Source organism: Benincasa hispida, chromosome 9 (genome assembly GCF_009727055.1).
Source record: "Benincasa hispida cultivar B227 chromosome 9, ASM972705v1, whole genome shotgun sequence".
Lineage (NCBI taxonomy): Eukaryota > Viridiplantae > Streptophyta > Magnoliopsida > Cucurbitales > Cucurbitaceae > Benincasa > Benincasa hispida.
Genome location: NC_052357.1, coordinates 28,196,760 through 28,222,229, shown reverse-complemented (window position 1 = coordinate 28,222,229; position 25,470 = coordinate 28,196,760). Strand labels below are relative to the sequence as shown.

At 29.8% G+C, this 25,470-nt stretch overlaps 2 protein-coding genes across 2 annotated transcripts; one reads left to right on the top strand and one right to left on the bottom strand.

Annotated features, from left to right (window-relative positions):
* Nucleotides 1-6,754: 6,754 nt before the first annotated feature.
* On the bottom strand, nt 6,755-10,812 carry LOC120086962 (palmitoyl-monogalactosyldiacylglycerol delta-7 desaturase, chloroplastic-like). The gene is made up of 4 exons (XM_039043789.1): nt 10,507-10,812; nt 9,698-10,045; nt 7,919-8,025; nt 6,755-6,983 (listed from the first exon to the last, which is right to left on the bottom strand). Exons 1-4 carry the CDS (start codon nt 10,810-10,812, stop codon nt 6,755-6,757), a joined length of 990 nt encoding a protein of 329 aa, XP_038899717.1.
* Nucleotides 10,813-16,335: 5,523 nt separating this feature from the next.
* Nucleotides 16,336-24,006, top strand: LOC120084653. The gene is made up of 5 exons (XM_039040462.1): nt 16,336-16,457; nt 16,550-16,662; nt 22,204-22,964; nt 23,200-23,339; nt 23,937-24,006. The coding sequence occupies exons 1-5, from the start codon at nt 16,336-16,338 to the stop codon at nt 24,004-24,006; spliced, it is 1,206 nt and encodes a 401-aa protein (XP_038896390.1).
* The last annotated feature ends 1,464 nt before the right edge of the window (nt 24,007-25,470 follow it).

Genomic DNA, 25,470 nt, shown 5'->3' with positions numbered 1-25,470 from the left:
AATTAAAATCTAGGACAATAAAGTGTATGTTTGTAGGTTTTCTGAAGGTGTAAAAGGATTTAAGATGTGGAATCCTATTGAGAAAAGGTTTGTTATAAGCAAAGATGTTACTTTTAGAGAAAAAGAGATGTTTATGCAAAAAGAAAAGACAACTTATGAAGTTCTTAATAGCCCTAATACTGCTAGGATTGAGGTGGAGACACCTAAAGTTTCTTCCACTAACCATAACCCTCCTACTGAATCAGAAAAAGAAGAAGAGGATGTCTCAAATGAGAATACAGGGAATATTGAAGTTATACTTAATTGAAGTCAATATTCCTTGGCTAAGGATAGAAAAAGAAGAATGATAGTTCCTCTAGCTAGGTATACTGAAACTAATTATATGAACCTAGTTCTAAATGCCACAATAGCTCCTAATGACCAAGAACCAATTACTTTTGAAGAGGCAGTAAACTGCCCTAATGCTAGGTCTTGGATTCAAGCTATGTGTGAAGAAATGGAGTCACACATTGTTAATAATACTTGGACCCTAGCCCCTCTTCAAAAAGGGTGCAAACCTATAGCCTCTAAATGGATATATAAACTAAAGGAGGGTTCTACCAAAGAAGAAAAGCCTAGGTAAAGGCAAGGTTAGTGGCTAAAGGGTTTACATAGAGGGAAGGAATAGACTATTCTAAAAAAATTTCACCAGTAGTAAAACAAACCTTTATTAGACTACTTTTATCTCTAGTTGCTCAGTACAACCTTGAACTAGACCAACTAGATGTTAAAACTGCTTTCCTACATAGAAACTTAGATGAGGTTATCTATATGGTTCAACCTAAATGGTTTGAAGAAAGAGGAAAGAAAGACCTACACTGTCTCCTAAATAAATCTATATATGGTCTAAAACAATCCCCTAGATGCTGGTATAGAAGGTTTAATGATTACATAATGAATTTCAAAGAAGTTCCTATGATATTTGTTCATATATTAATTCTTCTACCTATAAGGACAAAGTCTATCTATTACTCTATGTTGATGAATGCTACTAGCAGGGAAATCTAAGGAGGATTTAACTCATGTCAAAAATCTCTTAAAGAGAGAATTTGACATGAAGGACTTGGGTTAGTCTAGAAAGATCCTTGGGACTCAAATTTAAAGGGACGGAACTTCCTCAACTCTAACCATTAGCCAATTAAGCTACTGTGAAAAAGTAATTAACAGATTTAATATGACTAATACAAAACCAGTCACTATACCAATTGCTACTCATTTTAAACTTTCCTCAGAAAACTCACCAAAAGAAACAGACATAGAACATTTGACTCAAATGCAATCAGTTCCATACAATCAAGCAGTAGGGAGTCTAATGTACTTAATGATATTTACTAGACCAGACCTATCATACAGCACTAGTCTAATCAGTAGATACATGTCTAACCTAGAAAAAGACATTGGGAAGCAACAAAATGGATTTTAAGATATTTAATTTGGTCTAAACAGTCAAAATTAACATATCAAAGTACTAATGAATCAAATTTAGAGCTATATGGATATGTTGATTCAGATTTTGCAGGTGACCAAGACAAAAGAAGATCATTAACAGGTTATCTATTCTTATTTGGTCCTATTTGTTATGTTGGAAAGTATTATTTACAGTCAATCATAGCATTGTCAACCACATAAGCAGAGTACATGGTTTTATCAGAAGCAATAAAAGAAGCATTGTGGTTAAAGGGATTGATGAAAGACTTTGGTATTAATCAAACAGTAGTAAAAATCTACTGTGATAACTAAAGTGCCATTCACCTATCCAAAAACCCTCAGTATCATTCGAGGACCAAACACATAGACATTAAGTATCATTTTGTAAGAGACAGAATAGAGTAAGGAGAAGTCGAGGTGCTTAAAGTTCATACCACCGAAAACGCAGCCGACATGCTTACCAAACCTGTGAGCAAACTCAAGCTAGCAAATTGTCTTGGTCAGATCAGGTTTGAGCTTCCTGAAAAAGGGTGAAAATATGTTAAATCCGGAAGGAGAAGAGCTTGCATGTTAAGCTTAAGGTGGAGATTTGAAGAATATAAGATTTACAAATTTCGTAGCATACAATACAATAGCTTCAAGAAGAACTTGAAATCTGTAAAAGAAAAAATATGTGACTTAGCTCTTAATAAAAGATCTTCCTCCTTCCCGTTGATGTAGGCAACAATATGCCGAACCACGTATATCGTTGTGTTCTTCTTTTCTTCTTCCCTTCGTTTACACGATTGCATGCATTGTTCTTCATCGTTTACTCGAAGCAATCGCTCAAAATCAAACAGAGACATTAGGGTTAGAAGAAGTTCAAAGAATTCGAAAGGACAGAGAACGAGAGAGCAAGAGAGAGAAAGGAAATTAATTTTGATTAAACACCCATTAGAAAAGATAATTTTTCTTTCACTTCCATCAGGCAAAGAGTAGTGGATCAAACCACGTGGAGAGCATCAGCTGGAAGTTCGTGATCAATTGATAGCCAAGCATTCTACGAAACCAAAATTAATTTAGGGCAAAATTACTGGGCTCATGAATTGGATCAGCAAGAAAGGCCACAAAATCATTCATTATTTGGGCTTAATTCAAACATACATCAAGAAGTAGGCCCAACATTTTCTTTTATGAAAAATATACTTTTTGGAGTCTAAGTTTTGGTCTAACTTCTATTTGATCCTTAAGTTTCATAAAATGTTACACGTTAATAGTTTAGTTTCAATTTAGTCCCTAAAATTAAAAATATTATAATTTTATTCTTTGAGATTTGTGTTTTGTTTAATCATCATGAATTGAACTAATGGTAAATAGGGGAGCATGACCTTGATAAAAGGTTAAAAAGTCATGGGTTCAATCCATAATAGTCACCTATCTAGGATTTAATATCCTACGGGTTTCCTGACACCAAAATGTTGTAAATTTAAAAGGGATTTAATCGAAACCAAACTCCAAATTTAAGGACTAAAAGTATAACATATATTTTGAAATTTAGGGACAAAAAATATATTTTTTCTAATAACTTTTTGTCGTAAAAAGTAGGATTTGTCTGAACGACAAGATGAGAAATTGATCAAAAGGAAAGTTGATAGAGTGCAATTTTGATGAAATTGAAAGTGAAGGAGACCATTAGAGAGCAAAGAAAATTAGTTTTCAAAAGCTTTGGAACTACGGAGACAGGTTCGGGGATAAACAAATGACACACATTCAAGTAACTTTTGTTATAATATTAAATTCACCTTCCACTCCATCAATTTATACTTTTTGGTTATCTGTGATTTAAGATGGAATTAGAGCATGAGACCTTATGTTCGAACCCTTATAATAAAGTGAAGGGGAGTGATTTTAATTTACCTTTCATTACAACAATTTGGGCCTTTCCCAACCATGGAAACTGTTGGCAAAACTTCAAAAGTTCGACAATAGTAATAACATCAAACAAACAAAACTTGAAAACAGAGAAAACGTAATTCGAGATATACTTGAGTTATATTTAGGTAATTGAGTTATATATTTGAAAAAAATAAGAAAAATATACATGAATATGAAATTATATCAATTGTTTAGTTCATGAAAGTGTCCAAGACTTCTTATCATTGTCATGGTGAAAGTGTCTAAGAGAAGGATTTGGAAAATATGAAATTATGAATATGAAAAATATACAAGCAAATACTAATAGAAGGATTTGGAAGAGGCTAAGACTTCTTGTCATTGTCGTGGTGAAAGTGTCTTAAATAGTTTGGATGCACAAGTTAGGGTTTTTCGAAGGCAATCAAATGGTAAATTAGAGTGTTTTTCTTGGAAATTCTTTTGCAATGATCAGAAAGCCTTTTTGGTCATACTTTCTCCATCGATACACATCTTCTAGATGATCAACTTCACTCTTTGTCATGAATGCAAATCTTGCTTCCTTCTCTTTCTTCTCCTTCCTCTTTTTCACTTCTAATCTTTTTATATTTTCATTCCAACACAACCAGCTCATTAAATTTTAATCATTTCCACTTTAATTCAATTCAATTTTACCACTCATTAAATCACAAATTGATAACTCAAAAACAAAATTATAGGGTTCAACATAATTACTTAACACTAACCCAATTGGTTAAGACATTATATTCTCAATTCCAAATCTTAAAGGTTTGTGGTTGAACTCAAACATTACATAGCGCAAAATCCAACAAATAATTATTGCAAAAGAAAAAGTCAAATGCAAACAAAAAAACAAAGAGTTTGGTGGATAACCTGAACAAGTTTCCCTTTTTCTTATTTACAGAATAAAATTTTATATATACTAAAAATTAAAAAACCATTTTCTGGATAGATTTGATGAAAACAATAATGGAGAAAATGAGAAAAAAAGATGCTTCGTATCTGACAGTGATTGGACGGCGGGTAGGTTTTAAACGAACGAAGAAACTGTGGGTGATGTTTGGACGGCGACTGGAAGAAGAAGAAGGGGGAAAAACTAAATGTTTAGCAAAAAATGAACCCGAACAAAAAGAAATGGAGAAAATAGGAAAAAAAATGCTTCGTACCTGGTTGTGGACAGACGGACAACGAGAAACCCCACACTGGACGGCGGGTGGGTTTTAAACAAACGAAGAAACTCTGGGCGATGTTCGGACGGCGACTGGAAGAAGGAAGAGAATAAAAAATGGAAGAAAGAGAAGGAAGAAACTGTGTATGTCGGCTAGGTTTTAAACGAACTTTTTACTGCGGGGACTAAGTTACAATATCCCGACGGTTGGCGTCGGGATAATGCAAATAAAAAATTCTAAAACCCTCTTTTTTAAATTAGATCTCTCCCAACGATCGTTTAACTATTGGCATATGAGTAAAATCCTGACGGTCGACGCGCATACCATCGAAATAACTCAACATTATCCCGACGGTTGTTTTATATACTGTCAGGATATGTTTAAAATTTTTCATCACTTTTCATATTTACATTTCACCACCTCCCAACGGTTATGTACCCATCGGGATAAATAAAGTTGTTCTGACGACGTTCCTCCTACCATCGAGATAAGGTAAAATGTAATTTGAATTTTTTTTTTAAATTAAGCCACTCCCGACAATTAAATAACCGTCGGGATAACTCAATATTATGCCGACGGTTGTTTAACATACTGTCGGGATAAGGTTAATTTTTTTTTCACTTTTAATATTTATACTTAACCACCTCCCGATGGTTCTGTAACTATCGGGCTAAATAAGGTTATTCCGACGACGTTTCTCCTACCGTCGGAATAAGGTAAAATGTAGTCTGCGATTTTTTTTAAATTATGTCACTCCCAACGATCAAATAACCGTCGGGATAACTCAACATTATCCCGAATGGTTGTTTACATACCATCGGGATAAGTTTGAAATCTTTTATCACTTTTTATTCATGCAGTTTATGCTGACTATGAAAGAAAAAAGCATTGGGATAGGCGATTTATTCCATCGCTAGTAAATTTTCCGTCAGGATTTTGTTTTCTCCCGACATTAATAATTATCGTCTGAGAAAATGAGTTCTCCCGACACTTTTAGGTCAATGATGATTTAAGAACCATTAGATGATTGGGATAGACTTTAATGTTACGTGAGGTGGAGTAATGAAACCTTATCTGCCTCACACCACCATAAAAAAATGCAGCCATGCAGGCTTCTTGATAGGCTCACTCCTTGTAAATTAAATAGCAAAATGTTAACTTGACAAACCTGTATAGACAGTGGTCAGAATCTGTGCTGAATGGTTTCATCCTCACTATTCTCTCATCAGAAAGGCTTATGTATTTGCTAGGGCTTCATGCTCTAGAACCTTATAATTTAAAATTCTTTTCACTGATTTTGAATTATAAAATGTTTGTTTATTTATCTTAAATGTATAATATTTATTTTATTATCTATTATATGCAGACATAGGGGTTTTCTAACATAATCTTGAATGGAAAGTAATAATATCGAAGACCTAATTGAGATGTTTGGGAGCACGTACTGATTCTTTTACCTTTAGTATCTTGTTCGAAAAATTAATATAGAAGACATAGTTATGTTTAAGATGTAACTTCAAACTTTTACCATATAAAAATAAGGTTCATTTATAAAAATACTACTAATATTCTAGGTTGGTTTCAATTATTATATTACCCCTCGAATTTTGTAAAGTTTCATTTTAACCCTTAAAGTTTAAAGTTTTTATTAAAAACAACCCTTTGTAAATTCATGGAATGAAAAAAAAATTGGGTCTACTTATCTGTTATTTAAGTACTCATATTGGAAGTAAGTTTTGAGGTTAGGGTTACAGTTAGAAAAAATTATAGATAAAATAATAAAAAAATTGGATGTGTGATGAATTTGAAAGGAAAAAGTCGACTATAAATATGGTTCATACTTGCGTCATGTGTCTCTTTATTTTCATGGAAGTATTTAGATTTGTTCCTATAGTTAGGAGATACAAACTTTTCCGTGTATGAATTTAATACCAAAAGCCCACTAAAATTATATATTTTGAGACAAATGTCAAACTTTGAATGTAGCTACCATTAAGAGGCATTTAGATCATAAATCTGATTGTTGAGTGTATTAACTATTATCTATATAAGGTGAATAATAACGATGATACATAATTAAAAGAGAGTTACATATAAAACCATATCATATAATAAGATCATACATTCATATATAATTTTTGGATTACACCATTATCTTAGCAACAAATTAATTCTCAAATGAGAGAAAATATTAATTATGATTATTCTTAATCAATCATAGGCTTAAGAAAGGTGGGTTTTGATTTGTTTAAAGCAGCCAACTTTTGCTTTTCAGAAGGTAATTTTACATTGGTGGCTAATCCAATGACTTGAAGGAACTTAATAATATACCAACCAAAATCAATCTGCCACCATTCATGACCATGTCTTGCTGAATACTCGAAAGCATGGTGATTATTATGCCATCCTTCTCCAAAGGTTAATATAGCTACCATCCTAAAAAAAGAAATTGTCAAATATTTAAAAGAAAAATTATTTCAAATGATAAAACTGTTAAAAATATTTACAAAATATAAAAAAAAAAAAAAAAAAAAAATTAACTATCGATGATAGACACTTCTATCAGTGTCTATCAATGTCTATCATTGATAATTCTAAAATTTTGCTATATTTTGTAAATATTTTCGTTCATTTTTCTATATTTGAAAACAACCCTATTTAAAACTTTGTCCACTGCGTTTAAATAATTAATGATTTAAAGTAGGTTTAGTATGACTAATTGAATGTTGTGTGTGATCAAAAGTGTTGGTTTTTAGTCTTAATAAATAAGAAAAGGTTGACGAAAGTGAGTTAATTTGAACTCCTCGTTTAAAAGAAAATATTCGAGAGATAGGATTGCTAAAAAAATAACTTTAAATGATTGTGGAAAATCCTCAATATGGAGTAAGAAACAAAAAATATATTATTATAATGGATAGGATCAATTTGTAACCTAAAATAAGTAAGATATAATAACATTTTTATGAAAAAATAAGGGTAATAATTATTTTAATGGGCAAAAAGAAGTATTTTTAAATATAGCAAAATAGTCTATCGATGATAAACAGTGGTAGATACTGATAGATATCTATCAATATCTATTAATGTTTATCACTCATAAACAGTAGCATACCCTTTTTTTTTACACGTGTTTAAATTTAAAAATATTTAAAATTTTATGTAAAGATTATTTTTGTAATTTTTATCAATGTTTAAAATTTTTATCTCTTACTTAAAAAGTTTGATTTAAATAAAATCGTTATCAAATAGAGTATAAATGATCGAAATAGAATATTTAAAAATTTATAAAAATTGGATCAACATAAATATGAAAGTTTATTTATCAATTTAACGAAAGAATAAAATTTAAAAAGAAAAAAAAAATCTCTTACCAATTGTTCTTGGATAAATCACCAGTGTTCCATGGTTGTTTTCCCCAAATATGACATACTGAATTGACCATAGATGTGACATGCAAGCTGAATACGAACCTCACGCACTATCAATAGTTTAATAAAACACTTAGGTCAGTCAAATATTTCAACTAAAATAATTAATAAAAATACGATTATTATTTCATTTTCATACCCAATAACTAGATGGTTAAAAATATTTGGGAAAATTACCTTTTCTTCCTCCAAATTTGGAAGAATATGTGTGTTCGATCATTCAACTTTTAAAATGTAACTTTTTAATCCTTAAGTTTATAAGAATAGACTCATTTAATCTCTGAATTTTTAAAATGTACTTTTTAAATCGTCCATGAGATTTTAAAAATATGTTTAAAAAATCTCTCAAATAATTTTATACTATTATTTTGAATAGTTATATTATATTTTAAATTAAAATAATAACTCTTAAAAATCATAGTCTCTTTAAAACTTTTTTTTTTAATTTTAAATATCATATAATTATTTTTGAAAAATCAAACAAAAATTACTTCAAGAACCTTTTAACTTATTTTTATAAATTTGGGAACAAAAAAGATACATTTTTAAAATTAAGAAACTAATTCTTCCAAACTTGAGAATTAAAAAGGTTATTTTACAAAATATTTTTTTTAAAAAGAGGAACTAATAACAATTAGAAAAATATATTTCAGTTTCCTCTTGATTTATAATTATTGCTAATCAATATCTAGGCTAAGTAATTATTATAATCATGTTAAATCAATATATAGATTGATAATTGATTTATAGGTTGAGGCTTTTAACTTTTAAATTGGTGTTTATTTAGCCTTTAAATTTTAAAAATTATAAAATATTTTTTTATTTTTAAAAATTAATTAAACTTATAAACACAACTCTCACCTATAAGTTTTTTTTATTAATATTTTCAAAATTTATTCCAAGTTTTGAAAAAAAAAAAACAAATAGTTTTTAAAATTTTGTTTGTGTTTCGAATTTGACTAAATATTTCAATTATTTATGTAAAAAAATTGAAAATCATAATAAGAAAATTGGGAGGAAACAAGTATAAATTTTACAAAATAAAAAAAATGAAATTATCATCCAAGAAACTTGATCTTTTGAATTTCTCAAATTCACAGATCTCTTATACATGCAATACTAAAAATCAATGTTTCGCTAAACATAAATACAATTTTATTTTTTATTTTTTTTTGACAATAACATAAAATATAAACTTTTATCTACTAGATCAATTAATTTTTATAAATTTCGAGTTTATGAGAGACTTAATCAGACATAACTTTGAAAGTTTGTGGACCTATTAGATATTTTTAAAATTTTAGAGATAGAATAAACATAAACTTCAACTAAACTTTGTAAGTTAACCTTATGAAGAATAAACATAAACTTCAACTAAACTTTGTAAGTTAACCTTATGAATAATATAAATCAACGATTAATTGTCAAATAAAATAAAATCACAAAAATGCAAAAAATCACCACTTAATTAATTTACTAATGAAAAAGAAATTAACATTAGTGAATAGTAAAAAATTTATCCTTATGTAAAAATTTTATTAAAAAAATCATACAAATAGAATTCATAAAAGATGAAATATAAAGTAATTTTAGAAGATTATATAGAAATAATATACTTAGCATATGCATGCATACGCATTGACACATTCATAGATAATGTGATAAATTCGCAAATTAATAATTAAAAGAGGAAAAGAAATTGGAATAATAATTTCATTTTACCATTCCCCAAATGATGAAAGGAACTCCTCCAATAGCATACAGCAACACTGAAAGAGCAAGTGGATGAAGCCAATATGTTTTATGTATAAACCTATAGAACCTTTGTTTCTCCAAATCTGTGACATTGTCTGGATGTCCATGCTTCATGTAAAACATAAAGGCATTTCTTTCCACCTTTTGAAAATTATTAAAATAGTTTGGACATACTTTTCTCGTCAAATTATACGAATCGAAAAACCACGTCATTTGGCTGAACCAAAATCCATATATAGGACTATGTGGATCTCGTTCCGAATCAACGTATCGATGATGACATCTATGTGTGCTTACCCAATCAATTGGATCACCCTGAAATTTTAAAATCAAGAAAATGTTACCGAAACACGATATAGAAAAAAAAAATGCTCTAGGGTTTGTCACTAGTTTCACCATTTTTTAATGACATTTAGGCAATTACATGATTTGGTGTTTAAGTAGTGTGCACACATAGTGTGTACACAAATTATACCTAATATAATGATAAATAATTATCATTTTATATTACAAAAAATACTGACTTATCTAAAATAGGAAATAACATCGCAGGAATTTGAATACAAGATCTTCTAGACCACATGCTCTGATACCATGTTAAATCATATCAATTGACTCAAAAGCTTAAACTAATAGATTAAGATAAATTTAAATATTGTATCATCTAACATGTACAACTCTAATTGCATATATAATAGAAATGCCTTTGTAATTTATGTTTTATTCATAGAGTTTATTCCATTTTTAGTTAGGGTAAGGGATTCAAACTATCAAACCTGAATCGCATGAGTTGCAATATAAGCAAGAGAATACTCGAGCCATTTTGGAAGTTTGAAACTTCGATGTGCAAGATTTCTATGATACGAAACACTTATTCCCATACCTGTGAGATAAGATAATCCCAAAGCAAGGAACAAACAAGTCCAACTAAAATAGAAGGGTGCCAAAATACAAAGTAGATGCAAAATGAGAAAGTAAAAGGCAACATTTCTATCAAACTTTGTCCACTTTTTCCTCCTAAAGAGCCTTGGAGGAGATTTCATCACCATCTCCTTTGGCCCTTCTTTGGATGCTTCTTCCATTCCTTTTCTTATATTCTCTCTTTGCTAATAGTTGTGACTTCATCTAGAGCATATTTGTATTTATACTTGTGAATTATACAAATATATTAAGTTAAAATATTAGTTTATGGTCCCAAAATCTTTTAACTATTTTCAGTATAACATTTATGAACTTGCACACACCAACACAGTACCCTTATTTATATCCTGCCAAAAGTAGTTGGACAGCCTCCATTATTTATTACCAATTTTTTCCTTTTCTTAACTCATCAATTACGAAGTGATATGGTAGAGTTTTGGAATGATAATTGATATTTTTTTTTAGTGAATTATAATCAAGTATATTGTTTATAATTACCAAAGTTAATTTTATGTCCATTATTTTATTGTAGTTTAAATACTACTTTAATCTACATATTTTCGACTTTCATTCAAAAAAGTTTATTTTGGTTCTTTTTACTTTTGTGAAGTGATATTTTTGTCCAAAATATTAGCATAAAATTGAGGGGAAAGTGAGATAAATGAGATAAATTTTAGGGGTTAAATTACAAATTAAGAATCTCCAAACTATTACATTTGTGTATATTTGATTTTCCTTGCACTTCATTAAATGTCTATATAATGATTTTGAATTTCAGAAATGTTTAATAGATCACGTAAAATTCAACCGAAAAAAAAAAATCTCTGATATACGTTCAAATTCTATTAAATAAATCTTTGAACTATCAATTTTATATTTGATAGGTTCTGGAATTCTATGATTTATGTGTATTAGATTCATGACCTATTTGACAATATGTATATTTTATTATTCATATATCTATTTGGATATAATCATCAATGGCTGATCTCATGATAAATAAAGAGCATGACCTTGATAAAGAGTTAAGAGATCATGAGTTCAATCTATAGTGACCACCTACTTAGAATTTAAAATTACTATAAGTTTCCTTATACCCAAATTTTGTTGTAAGGTCAAGCGAGTTGTTATGTGAAATTAAGATTAAGTTGACACTCAAATATAAATTTCTTATTTCATTAAAAAAATATTTTTGATCTAATATATTGGTTAAATTTAAGAATGTCAAATATGTTGGTAAATGGACGTAAAATCTTCCTAACTTTTTCCTCCTTCTTATTCTGTAAATAGACATATTAAAAAATAATGAAATATTTAAGCTGTTTGGTAGACCCAGATTTTGTTTTATGTTTTCAGATTCACTAAGTTCAAGGAATATACATTTGATTGGCAGTTTCAATTCTGTTTCTGAAAACTGTTTCCAGATTCTGTGATCTAAATAGTAAAAATTTTATAAATAAACTTTTTTATGTTTTCAATGTATCCAGAGTTTGAATGCAAAATTTTAAAATACATAATTATATTAAAAATGATAAAATAATAACAATTATACTATTTCATGTTACAAATTCAATTTTTTTATTAAATTTAAAATATGTAATATATTATATTTATTATATGATATTACAAAATAATAATTATACAAAAATTTTAACATAAATCAAGTTCAAAAATTAATTAGTAATGGTTTATATTCAACCTAATATTTAGTGAATAACTAAATATATTTTTAGGGGTGGCTCGAGATCATATGAAGCCTTAGGCAAAATTTTAATAGAGAGACCTTCGTATAAAAAAATATTATCTAAATTTTTTTTTTCTTTTTGAGATCCAAAATTATGTATTAAATTTTGATAATCTAAGTTCATTAATATATCCTTTTCAATAGATAATACGGTCAATCCATTTGATATTTCTTGCGTCATAGTTGACCTTAAATAAGATTTAATTAATTTTAATTTTGAAAAGTTTCTTTTAGCATAAACAACCATTACTGGTATTGTTAATAATATTCTATAAGCAATATATGTCTTTGGAAAAACATTTACATTTTTTTACATAATTTGATATTTTAATAGGACAATAAATTTCATTTTGCAAGACTTCTCTTAATATATTTAATTCCCAAAAAAAAACCCGTTAATGTCAGAAATTGTATCACATTTTAATGTATTTTCAAGATTAATATAATATCTTTTCATATCAAATAAGAAGTTAAAGATATTTTCGTATACTTGAAATTGTTCAAATCTATTTTTAAGTGAAGAAAGTATTTGATCTATAATATAGTAAAAGTAATCAATTCTAAAAGAATCTTTAGGTGATCATGTTTCTTCAATGTCAACATTCTCATCAAATTGTGTTTTCTTTAAATCATTATTTTTTCATAAAATATTGGTTGTATTTTCATATCATTTGCAATTTCTTTAACTAAAATCACAGCATCTATGAATCCATTTTCTCTATATTTTTCTGAAAATAAAACTAAACCTTTTAAGTGATCTAAAGTAACATCAATATGTATATCATTATGTTGTAAGACTTTACTCACATAATTTATAACAAATAAGATATCATAACATATAGTCATGCCTAACAAGAATTCAAAAATTTCAAATTCATAAGTGGCTAAACAATTAGCTTTACTTTTTACTTTAGGATCTTTAGTAGTTTCTCTAAATTTGAGTAAAGCATCCCTTATTTGAGGCGCTTGCAATCTTATTGTTTTAGCACTTTCAACTCAACTTTCCCATTGTGTTTGTGACAATGGTTTTATAGTCAAGTTGGTTATGTGATCTAGCAAAAGTTTTCACCATTTGTAGACGAAGAAAATAAAGAATAAATAAGTTGCACAACTCCAAAAAATGTCATAGCTCTGTGACATGAGCTAACCATGTCAAAAAATACTAGATTGAGATTATGACAACCACAAGGTGTATAAAATGCTCTATGATTTATTTTCAGTAATCTAGCTTTTTTCGTACACCTTGTTGTTTTCTTTTCATATTAGATCTATTGTCGATTCCTTGTCCTCTTATATTCGATGTATCAAGTTTAAGATTCTTAATTGTGTTTATAAGCACATCAAATAAACTTTTTCCAATAGTACTTCAACTTTTAAAAATTCTAAAAAATATTATTCTATTTTGAACTTGTTGAAATATCAATACATCTCAATATAAGAGACATTTGTTCTTGATGACTTACATCAGGTGTACAATATAATATAACCGAAAAATGTTTTGCTTCTTTAGTTTTTTCAATAATTATATGTTTTTATTTCAAGTCTTAATAGTTGTATGAGTTTATTTTGTATATTATGTCCAAGATAATGATAATGAATTTATTTATTTTGAATACGACGAATATATTATTGCATTATCAAATCAAATTTGACAATCACTTCAATTAAGCTTAAAAATTTTCCATTATTTTCTTGATAAATCATTTCATTACTTCCTCAAAATGCTATATTATTTTTTGCAAGATTTTTAACAACAATAATGATTTGTGTTAGTACTTTATTCCAATGTTACTTTATTCCAATTTTCTTTTTCTTTATTAATTAATTATGGAACATCTTTGTCAATTATTTTACTTTTTAACAATCTAATTTGTAAATCAACCCAAGTAGATATATGTTCATTACTAGTTTCATAACTTTTAAGCCAAGGACTAAGATTTTTCCAATCATTAGCTCCTTCATTAACCCATTCCATATTGTATTTGGCAATCCGATCTAAAATTTTCTTAGCCTTATTTTACGATTTATCCATAATGCCACATGCGGCCGCTACATCTGCTACGTTTGGGAAGGTGTGTTTAATCCTCCATAGAACGTTTCCATTTCTACAATCAGGGATAGTCCATGGTTAGGATAATTTTTTACCAACCCTTTAAATCTATCCCATGCAACGCTAAGTGTTTCTATTTCTCCTTGTTCGAAATTCATAATCCCATGATACCTCATTGCATTGAGCGTGGGAGATAATTATTTCTGCATGAATCTCTCCACTAACTTATCCCATATTGTTATTTCGTCCAGCTCTAATAAGCTTGCCCATTTCTTGCCGTTATGACAGAATGAGTAAGGAAACAAGGATAATCCGATAGCTTCTGACGTGATTCCAGGAATCACGAATGAATTGCAGGTTTCTAAGAAGAGTTATATGTGAGCATAGGGATCCTCACTGCAGGCACCTCCAAACTGTTCTACTATCTGCAGCATTTGGAGCATAACAGATTTCATTTCGAAACTTGTCCCATCAGCAGTTGGGTAGATGATCCTAGGTGAGAAATCATATAACACTAGTGATGCATACTCACGCATTGGACGCGTGTTGTTGTTCGCCATTAGGATCAAATTTAGTGCAGCATTAGCTAGCTGTTGAGCCAAGTTCTGATTAATTTGGTCATTTGCCATTTGTTGTTGTTGTTTTTATTGCTTTAAGCTTCAACGTCAATTCGATCTGTTTCTTCGTCTGAAGGTTCTTTCAATTTCAGGATTGTATATGAGTTCAGGAGTGTTCTCTCTACTCATAAAACATCCACAAGTTCAGGCTCAACTTTTAATACTCTTTTGATTTATGTTTTTGCAAGAGGATACAAAAGCCAAATTCCGATTAGCTATGTTGCTACCTGGCAACGATACCAAAAACTTGTTCGCTCGTAATTTTGATTCCTAAATGTGCTTATGATGATGAATGTAAATAGTGATGAATGATTATGATAAGTGAAGATGGATGAAGGACTGATCGTGATGAATGATTATGATAAGTGAAGATGGATGAAGGACTGATCTATCTCTTGGTATGAAAATAAGGCGACGCATTGGTGATGCATGTACACCTTGTTAGTACGTATAAGTTCTCTTAAGTTTAACCCAAGTATAAATCTTACCTAAGTTTTCTGGTAAGTCTAGGGTCGAATGCAGGGACTCTAGAATGTACTAGCGCAAGGTTTGTTTTCGGATCTAATGAAAAGGTTTCCTAATTAAATGAGAGACGTTGATTATTTACACAAAACTAATGATACACATGCAAGAAGAAAATAGGAGTTCATGAGAGAAAAAGGGATTCGTGGATGAATGGCTTTAAGTGTAAATTGGTATGCATTGATTTCCTAGTAAAAATAACAAGCCAATATGAGCACAATGATAGTGGAATGAATATGTTGTAGAGGTTTGTTTGTAGTCTAAATATATGTGCAATGCGGTCGAAATTATGTTCTTTAGTACATACTATGTTCAACATCTCTCAATGTGAATGTCACACATGATCCTATCTCTAGGGTGCATGCGTTAGTTACAAAGAACATACGAAAGACATGAGCAATTCTATCTTTAAAATTACTTCACGCTCTGACTTGATGCGTTCAAATGTTAAACTACTCTCTCGAGTGACTTAACTACTTTATCACTTTAATCAACTGATCAGGAAGACGTCAGCAACAGATTTCATGCTCTCATCAAACTAGAAAGTTCACAAACACAAACAACTTTGAAAGTAACAGATGGAGAAATGATGAATGATCGAAAAGAAGATTGAATTAAAGATAATAAGTGTTGATACAACAATTTTAGTTCAATAAAATAGAATGGTGAATAGAAATGTAAGACAAAAAGGAAGAAGTCAAGCTGCAGAGTTCAATCTCTTGTCCTCTTTGGCTTGTTTTTAATGTTTGATATGACTAACCTTGTGGAGGAGTTGAAGAAGACATCTCTCTCGAGCTTCTCTCCGACAACACCTCTTGATCAACGATGGAATGGTGGTTGTCCCTCCTACTTCTTACTTGTAGATGACAAAGAGTTTCTAATTATTGGCTTCTTGTAAAAATTCTAACTATCTAACCTCAAAATTGTTTAACTCTTGATTCTCTAGGTGACTTCCTTTTTTATAGGCAATCTCTTCAGCAACTTGGTGAGTTGATTGCATTAATTCCCATAACCTGGGATAGTCGCTTGACACTTTTGATTTGCTCAAACATCTTCAGTCAGATGTCCATTCCTGCAAGTAGTGATTTGACATGAAATGCACGAGTCAAATGTATCCTTCATGAGTCGAGCAGTCTTGGACGCATACCCTTTCCGTTGGCCTTGTCTGCAATACTTAGTAAACTTCTCTGATTCCTATCTTAAAATGTGTTAGTGAAGCAGTTTTTTACTTAAAATGATACTTTTGTATGAGTTTACTACATATGTAGAATTTCATGCGTTTTCCTTTATGATGAGTGTCTTTTACATCACTAAAAATCCTAATTATTCCAACTTTGAGAGAACAATAACTTGTATTTCTACAAAGTTATCAATTACTAGATTTGATTTACTTTGATTCCATTTGATTTTGTTTGATTAAATTATATTTGAATACCTTATTTTCAATAGGGGTTATTTGTCCATTTTTAAATTTAATAAAATAATGAATCTAATTGTATAGTCATTTATGGGAAGAAAAATGTAATTTGTCATTTAAAATACCTTATTTTTAGTAGGGATTATCTGTCCATTTTTAAATTTAACAAAGTAACGAATGTAACCGTTTAGTCATTTTTGCAAAGAAAAATGTAATTAAACATTTGATTAAACATCTTACTGTCAGTAGAGGTTATTTATCCACTTTTAAATTTAATAAAGTAATAAATCTAATCTTTTAGTAATTTTTGGGAAGAAAAATGTAATTTGTCATTTTTAAATATCTTATTTTTAGTAGGGATTATCTATCCATTTTTAAATTTTATAAAGTAATGAATCTAACCTTTTAGTCATTTTTGCGAAGTGTAATTAGTCATTTAGTTAAACACCTTATTTTCAATAGAGGTTATTTATCCATTTTTAAATTTAATAAAGTAATGAATCTAATCGTTTAGTCATTTCTGGGAAAATAATGTAAATTGTCATTTTAAAAATCTTATTTTTCATAGGGATTATTTGTCCATTTTTAAATTTAATAAAGTAACGGATCTGATCATTTAGTCATTTTTGCGAAGAAAAATGTAATTAGTCATTTAATTAAACACCTTATTTTTAGTAGAGGTTATCTGTCCATTTTTAAATTTAATATAAAGTAATGAATCTAATCGTTTAGTCATTTCTGAGAAGAAAAATATCATTTTAAATATCTTATGTTTTTAGTAGGGATTATCTATTCATTTTTAAATTGAATAAGTAAGGCTCTGACCGTTTAGTTATTTTTGTGAAGAAAAATGTAATTAGTCATTTAATTAAACACCTTATTTAAACAGAAGTTATCTGTCTATTTTTAAATTTAATAATGTAATGAATCTAATCATTTAGTCTTTTTTTTGGAAGAAAAATGTAACTAGCTATTTTAAAAAGGACTTTTTTCCAATACTTAAATATGAACCAAATTATTTACTAAATATAGCAAAATTTCAGAATCTATTAATTATATACGTTGAAAGACACTTATTGTCTATTAGTATCTATCATGGAGAGATTATCAAATTTTGTTATATTTTGTAAATATTTTCAACAGTTTTGCCATTTGAAATAATCTTTTTAAAAAATAGAATTTACAATGGGTGGCTGATCTAAATTATATAATTAGGGACCTGCATTTAACATATGAAAAATTGTTGATATAGCAAAATTCTCAAATTTAAATTTTCGTTTATTCTGGATTCCAATTTGCCCTTTTAACAAACTCACGTTTTTTGGTATATCAGTCAACTAATATAGTAATATACCACATCTAAAGTCTATCACTTGTGTATTTTTTTCCATTGATTTGTATACTTTTTGTTTGCAACAATATGAGTTATTACTCACTTTAATTTTTGTAGTTACTACATTGTTATTCCATTTGTAGTTTATTTTTTCCTTTTGAAATAATATTATTTCTTTCATTTTCAAATATAAATGTACAATAGGCTAAGGAAATTCAACCTAAAACTCACTAACACTCAATTTAGTAGGCTCATTTTGACAATTTGGAGGTATTGAAATAGCTAGAGAAAAAAGTGTTTTTCAAGAAAATCATTTTTGTGAATTTTCTATACGGGATATCTGTCATTTTTTAATTTAATAAAGTGATAAATCTAATCGTCTAGTATTTTTGCAAAGAAAAATATAATTAGTCATTAAATACCTTATTTTCAGTCGGAGTTATCTATCCATTTTCATTTCGTTATTATTTTAAAGAAAAATGTAATTACTGAGTGGCCTTTTATTTTAGCCATTTCTCTGGCTGCTCCAACAATAAAACACAGTGGCATAAGCACAATTATTCAAGCCACAATTCCGAGCTGTATTGTCTCGATTCTTCCAAAATTCCCAATATTACAAAAATCTAGAAGCATGACATGTGGCGCTAAGATTTTTGCCTGTTTTGACCTAGCATCTCAACTCTTCCCAACACCGGCGATATTTCCATGGTATTTACTCGTCTCATGTCTCATGTCTCATGGGTTAGTTCCATATTTTCATTATATAGTAAAATATTCATAAAATATAAAATAATCAATAATTCAATATCACTAATTTAAATATAATATAAATAATAAACATATTAATTTATTTAACAACATAAAATGATTATTTACTAATTTAATTTTGGAAAATTCTTATAAATAAGAAAAAACAATAATATTTACACTTTGTTAGTTTTCCTTTTTTTAAAATTTTCAAAAATACCCTTTTTCCTCGCCGATTTTCCTTTTTTTCAAATTTTCATTTTCCGCGCTCACTCGCTAAACTCTGCTTCCTCGCCGATTCCGTGATTTTGCTCCTCGCCATTCTCAAATTACAAACATCGTATTGATTTTCCTTCTCTCCTTATTCACACCCTGATTTTCCTTCTCGCCGATTTTCCTTTTCTTCAAATTTGATTTGCTGCGCTTCCTGAACTCTGTTATTCTTTCTTCCTCGTCGAACGCATTGATCTTCTTCCTCGCTGAACGCTGTTTTTCTTTCTTCCTCGTCGAACGTCGTGATCTTCTTCATCAAAATTCTTCCTTGACCACGGTACGATTTTTCCTTCTATTTTTTGTGTTTGTAAGTGTACGTTTCTTCATCAAATTCGTTTACAATACCGGTGAGGTTTTTTTTTTTTTTCTATCTGCATTGCGTTTATGTGATAAATGTTTGTGGATGAATTGTTGATGGATGTTTCGGGATAGAATTTTCATTTTAAGGCTTTCTTTAAATTTTACAAAGTTAAACGATCGGATAGCTTTGGTTATGCAATCATGTAGAGTTTACTACACAATCGTATAGCATTTGCTAAACAATCTATAGTGATTTTTTTACACGACCGTGTGGCGTTGGCTGCATGATCACGTAGGCGCTCGCTTGCTAGACGATCGCGCGGTATTGGATACTCGACGTGATACACATATATCACTGTCTATAAGTTATACAAAGTGATAGAGTTTTATCACTTTCTATCAGTGATAGACAGTGATATAGTTCTCACTGTTTATCACTGATAGAAAGTGATAGAACTCTATCATTTTTTATAACAGTGATTGAGCTCTATCACTAGTGATATAACATGCTTGATCTACTGTCTATCATTATCTATCACTGATAGACAGTGACAGAGCTATATACATTTTAAGGCTTCTCACTGTCTATCACTGATAGAAAGTGATAGAACTCTATCATTCTCTATAACAGTGATTGAGCTCTATCACTAGTGATATAACATGCTTGATCTACTGTGATTGAGCTCTATCATTGTCTATCACTGATAGACAGTGATAGAGCTATATACATATTAAGGCTTTCTTTAAATTTTACAAAGTTAAACAATCGGATAGCTTTTGTTATGCGATATGTAGAGTTTACTACATGATCGTGTAGTATTTGCTAAATGATTGTATAGCTAATGCTACACAATCGTGTAGATTTTTTTACACGATCGTGTGGTGTTGGCTGCATGATCATGTAGGCGCTCACTTGCTAGACAATCGCATGGTATTGGATACTCGACGCATCCTTGCGTGCTAAACGATCGTGTAGCATCATCCATCTATGGCTTCTTCCCCGAAGATAGATAGTTTTTGTTATGATTATGTGTGGATGTGAACATTTCTCTACCATTGATAGATAATGATACACATATATTACTGTCTATAAGTTATACAAAGTGATAGAGTTTTATCACTTTCTATTTGTGATAGATAGTGATATAGTTCTATCACTGTCTATGACTGATAGAAAGTGATAGAACTCTATCACTCTATATAACAGTGATTGAGCTCTATCATTAGTGATATACCGTATTTGATATACTGTGATTGAGCTCTATTGAGCTCTATCATTAGTGATATACCGTATTTGATATACTGTGATTGAGCTCTATCACTGTCTGTCACTGATAGACAGTGATAGAGCTATATACATATTGACATTTTTCTTATACAATCTTCTTTTCCTTTTATTGCAGTAAATTGGTACCATGGTTAATATTCCTATAGTCATTTTTTATGGTGAACAGTGGACTCATTACAATTCTTATGAGAATTATAGTGTTGCTAGAGTTTTTGTTGATGATATAATAGACTTCAATGGTTTAGTTAGTTTAATATTGGATGAAATTCAGTTGGATGTTTCAATAGATTTATCAGTATTGTTGGAATTTTGTCAAACTAATATTCAATCTATATTTCAAATAAAGCAAGATAAGGATATTAGATGATATTTTTCTTTGGCTAAAGATGCAGGGACTAGGCATCCTTTAGTTGCTCATGTCAGTCATCATTCTGTAGAAGGATCTTGCAGTAGTATTAGTGGTGGAGATGGTGATAGATTACTATGTTTAGGTTCTTTTTCTAGTTCTTCAAATGATCAAGTTATACGAAATGTTGGTATTAATTGCGATTTAAAGGAAAAAGATGTATTTAGAAGTAAAGAAATACTGTGTAAGTGTTTTTATGTAATAGTAGTGAATAAGAATTTTCAATTTAGGACTACACAGTCAAATTCAAAGTCGCTTGAGTTGAAATGTTCGCAAAAAGGCTGTCAATGGTATGTTCAGGCATCTCGATACAAGAAGAGTGAGTTGTGGATGCTTAAAAAGTATATTTTCGATCATAATTGTTCAATGAATACAACTCAAAGTTGTCATAGGCAAGCTTCTTCATCTGTAATTGGGGACTGCTTGAAAGAGGATTTTAGGTTTATCTCTACTGATCACTCCCTTCCTATAGATATTGTTTATAAGGCTCGTACTAAGCTTGGTGTTAATATTAGTGATAAAAAAGCTTAGAGGGCAAAAGAACATATATTAAGATCATAAATGGTGATGCAACTGAATCATATAGCTTCATTCCACAGTTTTTTGAATGGTTGAAAGAAATAAATCCAGGTATTATTTCAAATGAAGTATATTCTTATTATAAATTTTATATCACTGTGTATTGTAGATAGACTGTGATAGTCATCTATCACTGTTTATCAATGTTAGTTGTGCATCATTGTCTATCACTGATTGACTGTGATAGCTATCTAGTACTATCTATCCATCAATGATAGACAATGATTGATTTGTTACCATTGTAACTAATATAATTGTTTTTATTTATTTTTTCAGGAACGTACACTGCTTTAAAGATTAATGAAAATGGACATTTTAAATTCTGTTTCATGGCTATTGGTGCATCTATTGAGGGGTGGAGGTGCTGTAGACCTACCATATCCGTTGATGGCATGTTTTTGAAGTCTAAGTTTGGCGATACTCTACTATCAGCTTCCATACTAGATGGTGCGTTTGCTATTGTAGATTCTAAGAATGATGTATCATGGAAATGGTTTTTCGAACATATACAAACTAGTTTAGAGGATAGAGAATATTTAGTCATTGTCTCTTATCGACATTTGAGCATTCCAAATGGTGTCTTAAGTGTGTTTAACAATGTTGAGTACTGTGTGTGCATTCAACATATTCTACGAAATTTGAAGAAGTTGTTCAAGGATCCTTTGATTGACCAACTTTACTTTAGTTGTGTTAAATCTTATACTGTTGATGACTTCGAGTTTAATATGAGATTTATGAAGTCAATTTCTCCAAATATTCGAAGTTACCTTATTAATGTAGGATTTGAGAAGTGGTCTCGTGCATATTCTGGAAGAAGAATGTATGAAATGATGACAATAAACCCTTCAGAGTGTGTAAATTCTGTTTTAAAAGATAATAGGAACTTACCAGTTGCAAGTTTACTCGATGCAATTAGAGGTTTATTGCAAAAATGGTTTCATGACCGAAGGAAAGCTAGTTTGTCAATGACAACAATTTTGACTCCTTGGGCAAAGAATATATTATGCAACCAACATGAACAATCAAGAAGTTTCATGGTAAGTGTTCTTTATAAAATTAATAGGAGAATGATATTCAGCGTGATAGATAGTGGTACTGTCCATCACTGATAGACTGTGATAGATGTCTATCACTGTCTATCGCTGATAGACCATGATAGAAGTCCATCATCTTGACCTTGGTAGATTTCTATAACTTTTTATTTATTTGTATATTTGGTATGTTTGGTATGTTTGTAATATGTTGATTTCTTTTCCCATTTTTATTTATTAGGTTCATCCTATTGACAACGTTGAATACTCAGTAATGGATGGTGATATACAATTCCTAGTAAAGCTTAATTTTGGATCTTGTAGCTGTCGAGTATGGGATTTTGAAGATATTCCATGCTCTCATGCGCTTGCTATTCTTTGGTTGCTTAACATGGATATTTATTCCTATATATCTAATTATTATTACTCAAGCACGTTGTCATGAACATATATGGGTTGTATTCGACCTGTTGGAGTCCATTCAGATTAGAGGGTTTTAGATGATGGTATTAGAGCATTACCTCCTATTTTTAAACGTTCAACAGGAAGACCTAAAAAACAAAGGATTCCATCTATAGGTGACACTAAAAGTAGTTCATTAAGATGTACTCGTTGTCATTCTAAAGGTCACAATTCTAGGACTTGAAAACTTCGCCTAATTAGTCAATGATGTAATCATTATAGTTTAGTTTTCCCCTTGTATTGCCAAATATATTGATATTAGAACTTATAAAAGTTTTTTTTACCCTTTGTTGGTTCTATTATTGAGTTTGTAAGTGAATGGAACACTATCTTTATATGAATAAAATTCTTGAATTTCTTTGTTTCTAGACTAAAACATGTGATATAGCCATTTATACAAATACTGATACATACTGATAGACACTGATAGATTTCTATCAATGTCTATCATTTATGCACACTGATATACCATTGTGTTGATATCCACTGATATCTTTCAATCAGTGTATATCACAGCTATTCTGAAAATGAAGATACTTATGAACTGATCATGGATATTGATACTGAAGACATTACGATTGTTTAGAATCTACTAAAGTATCATTTACACGATCATGTAGTTCTTATCCTATCGTGTACACAATCGCACGATGAACGCGTCTCTGCGAATAGTTTAAGTGAGCATTCAGATATTACGTGATCGGATAGATATTACTAAGCGATCAGATAAATGTTAATAAGCGATCAAATAGATATTATTAAGCGATCGGATAGATATTACTAAGCGACCAGATAGATATTACTAAGTGATCATATAGAAATTACTAAGTGATTGTTTAGTTAAGTGTTACGTGATCGTTTAGATATCTATTATGTGATCGTTTGGCTAACTGTTACGCGATTGTATAGACAATACTAAGCGATCGTTTAGCTATCCACTATAAAATCGTTGAGATATCTATTATGCAATCGTATAGTTTTTGTTAAACGATCGTTTAGAGAATATTAAGTGATCGTTTAACTAACTATTACGCCATCGTTTAGATATCCATTATTTGATCGTTTGGCTAATTATTATGCGATCGTTTAGTTTTTGTTATACAATCGTTGAGATATCTATTGTGCGATCGTATAGTTTTTGTTAAACGATCGTTTAGAGAATACTAAGAGATCGTTTAGCTAACTGTTACGCGATTGTTTAGATATCCATTATGCGATCATTTGGTTAATTATTACGCGATCATTTAGTTTTTGTTATACGACCTTTGAGATATCTATTATGCCATCGTATAGTTTTTGTTAAACGATAGAAGAATTTCAAGCCTCAACATAATACCTCCCCTAACTCTTGAATTTTTATTGACCGTTAAATCTGAGTGTTTTGTGATTGTGAATGTGAGGATCATAGTTCACAATGAAGAATTTGTGAACGTGAACTTGAAGAATTTCAATTTATAGAATTTTATCATTGTCTATCAATGATATAATTCATGATAACATGAATTCTATCATTGAACTTATCATCACTAACAATATTTCTTTGTTTATATTCCTTTTCTAGATTGAAATATGTAATCTAACCATTTATACAAATACTAATATATACTGATAGACAATGATAAATTTCTATCAGTGTCTATCTTTTATACACACTAATATACCATTGTGTTGATATTCATTAATAGCCAATAACACCATCCATCTATGGCTTCTTCCCCACAGATAGATAGTTTTTGGTGGGACTATGTATGGATGTGAACATTTCTCTACCTCTGATAGACAATGATACACATATATAACTGTTTATAAGTTATACAAAGTGATAAAGTTTTATCACTTTTTATCAGTGATGGATAGTGATATAGTTCTATCACTGTCTATCATTTGATAGAAAGTGATAGAACTTTATCATTCTCTATAACATTGATTTAGCTCTATCACTAGTGATATACTATGGTTGAGCTCTATCATTGTCTATCACTGATAGACAGTGATAGACAGTGCTTGATATATCGTTTAGCTCTGCGTCCAATCATCTATACAATCGTTT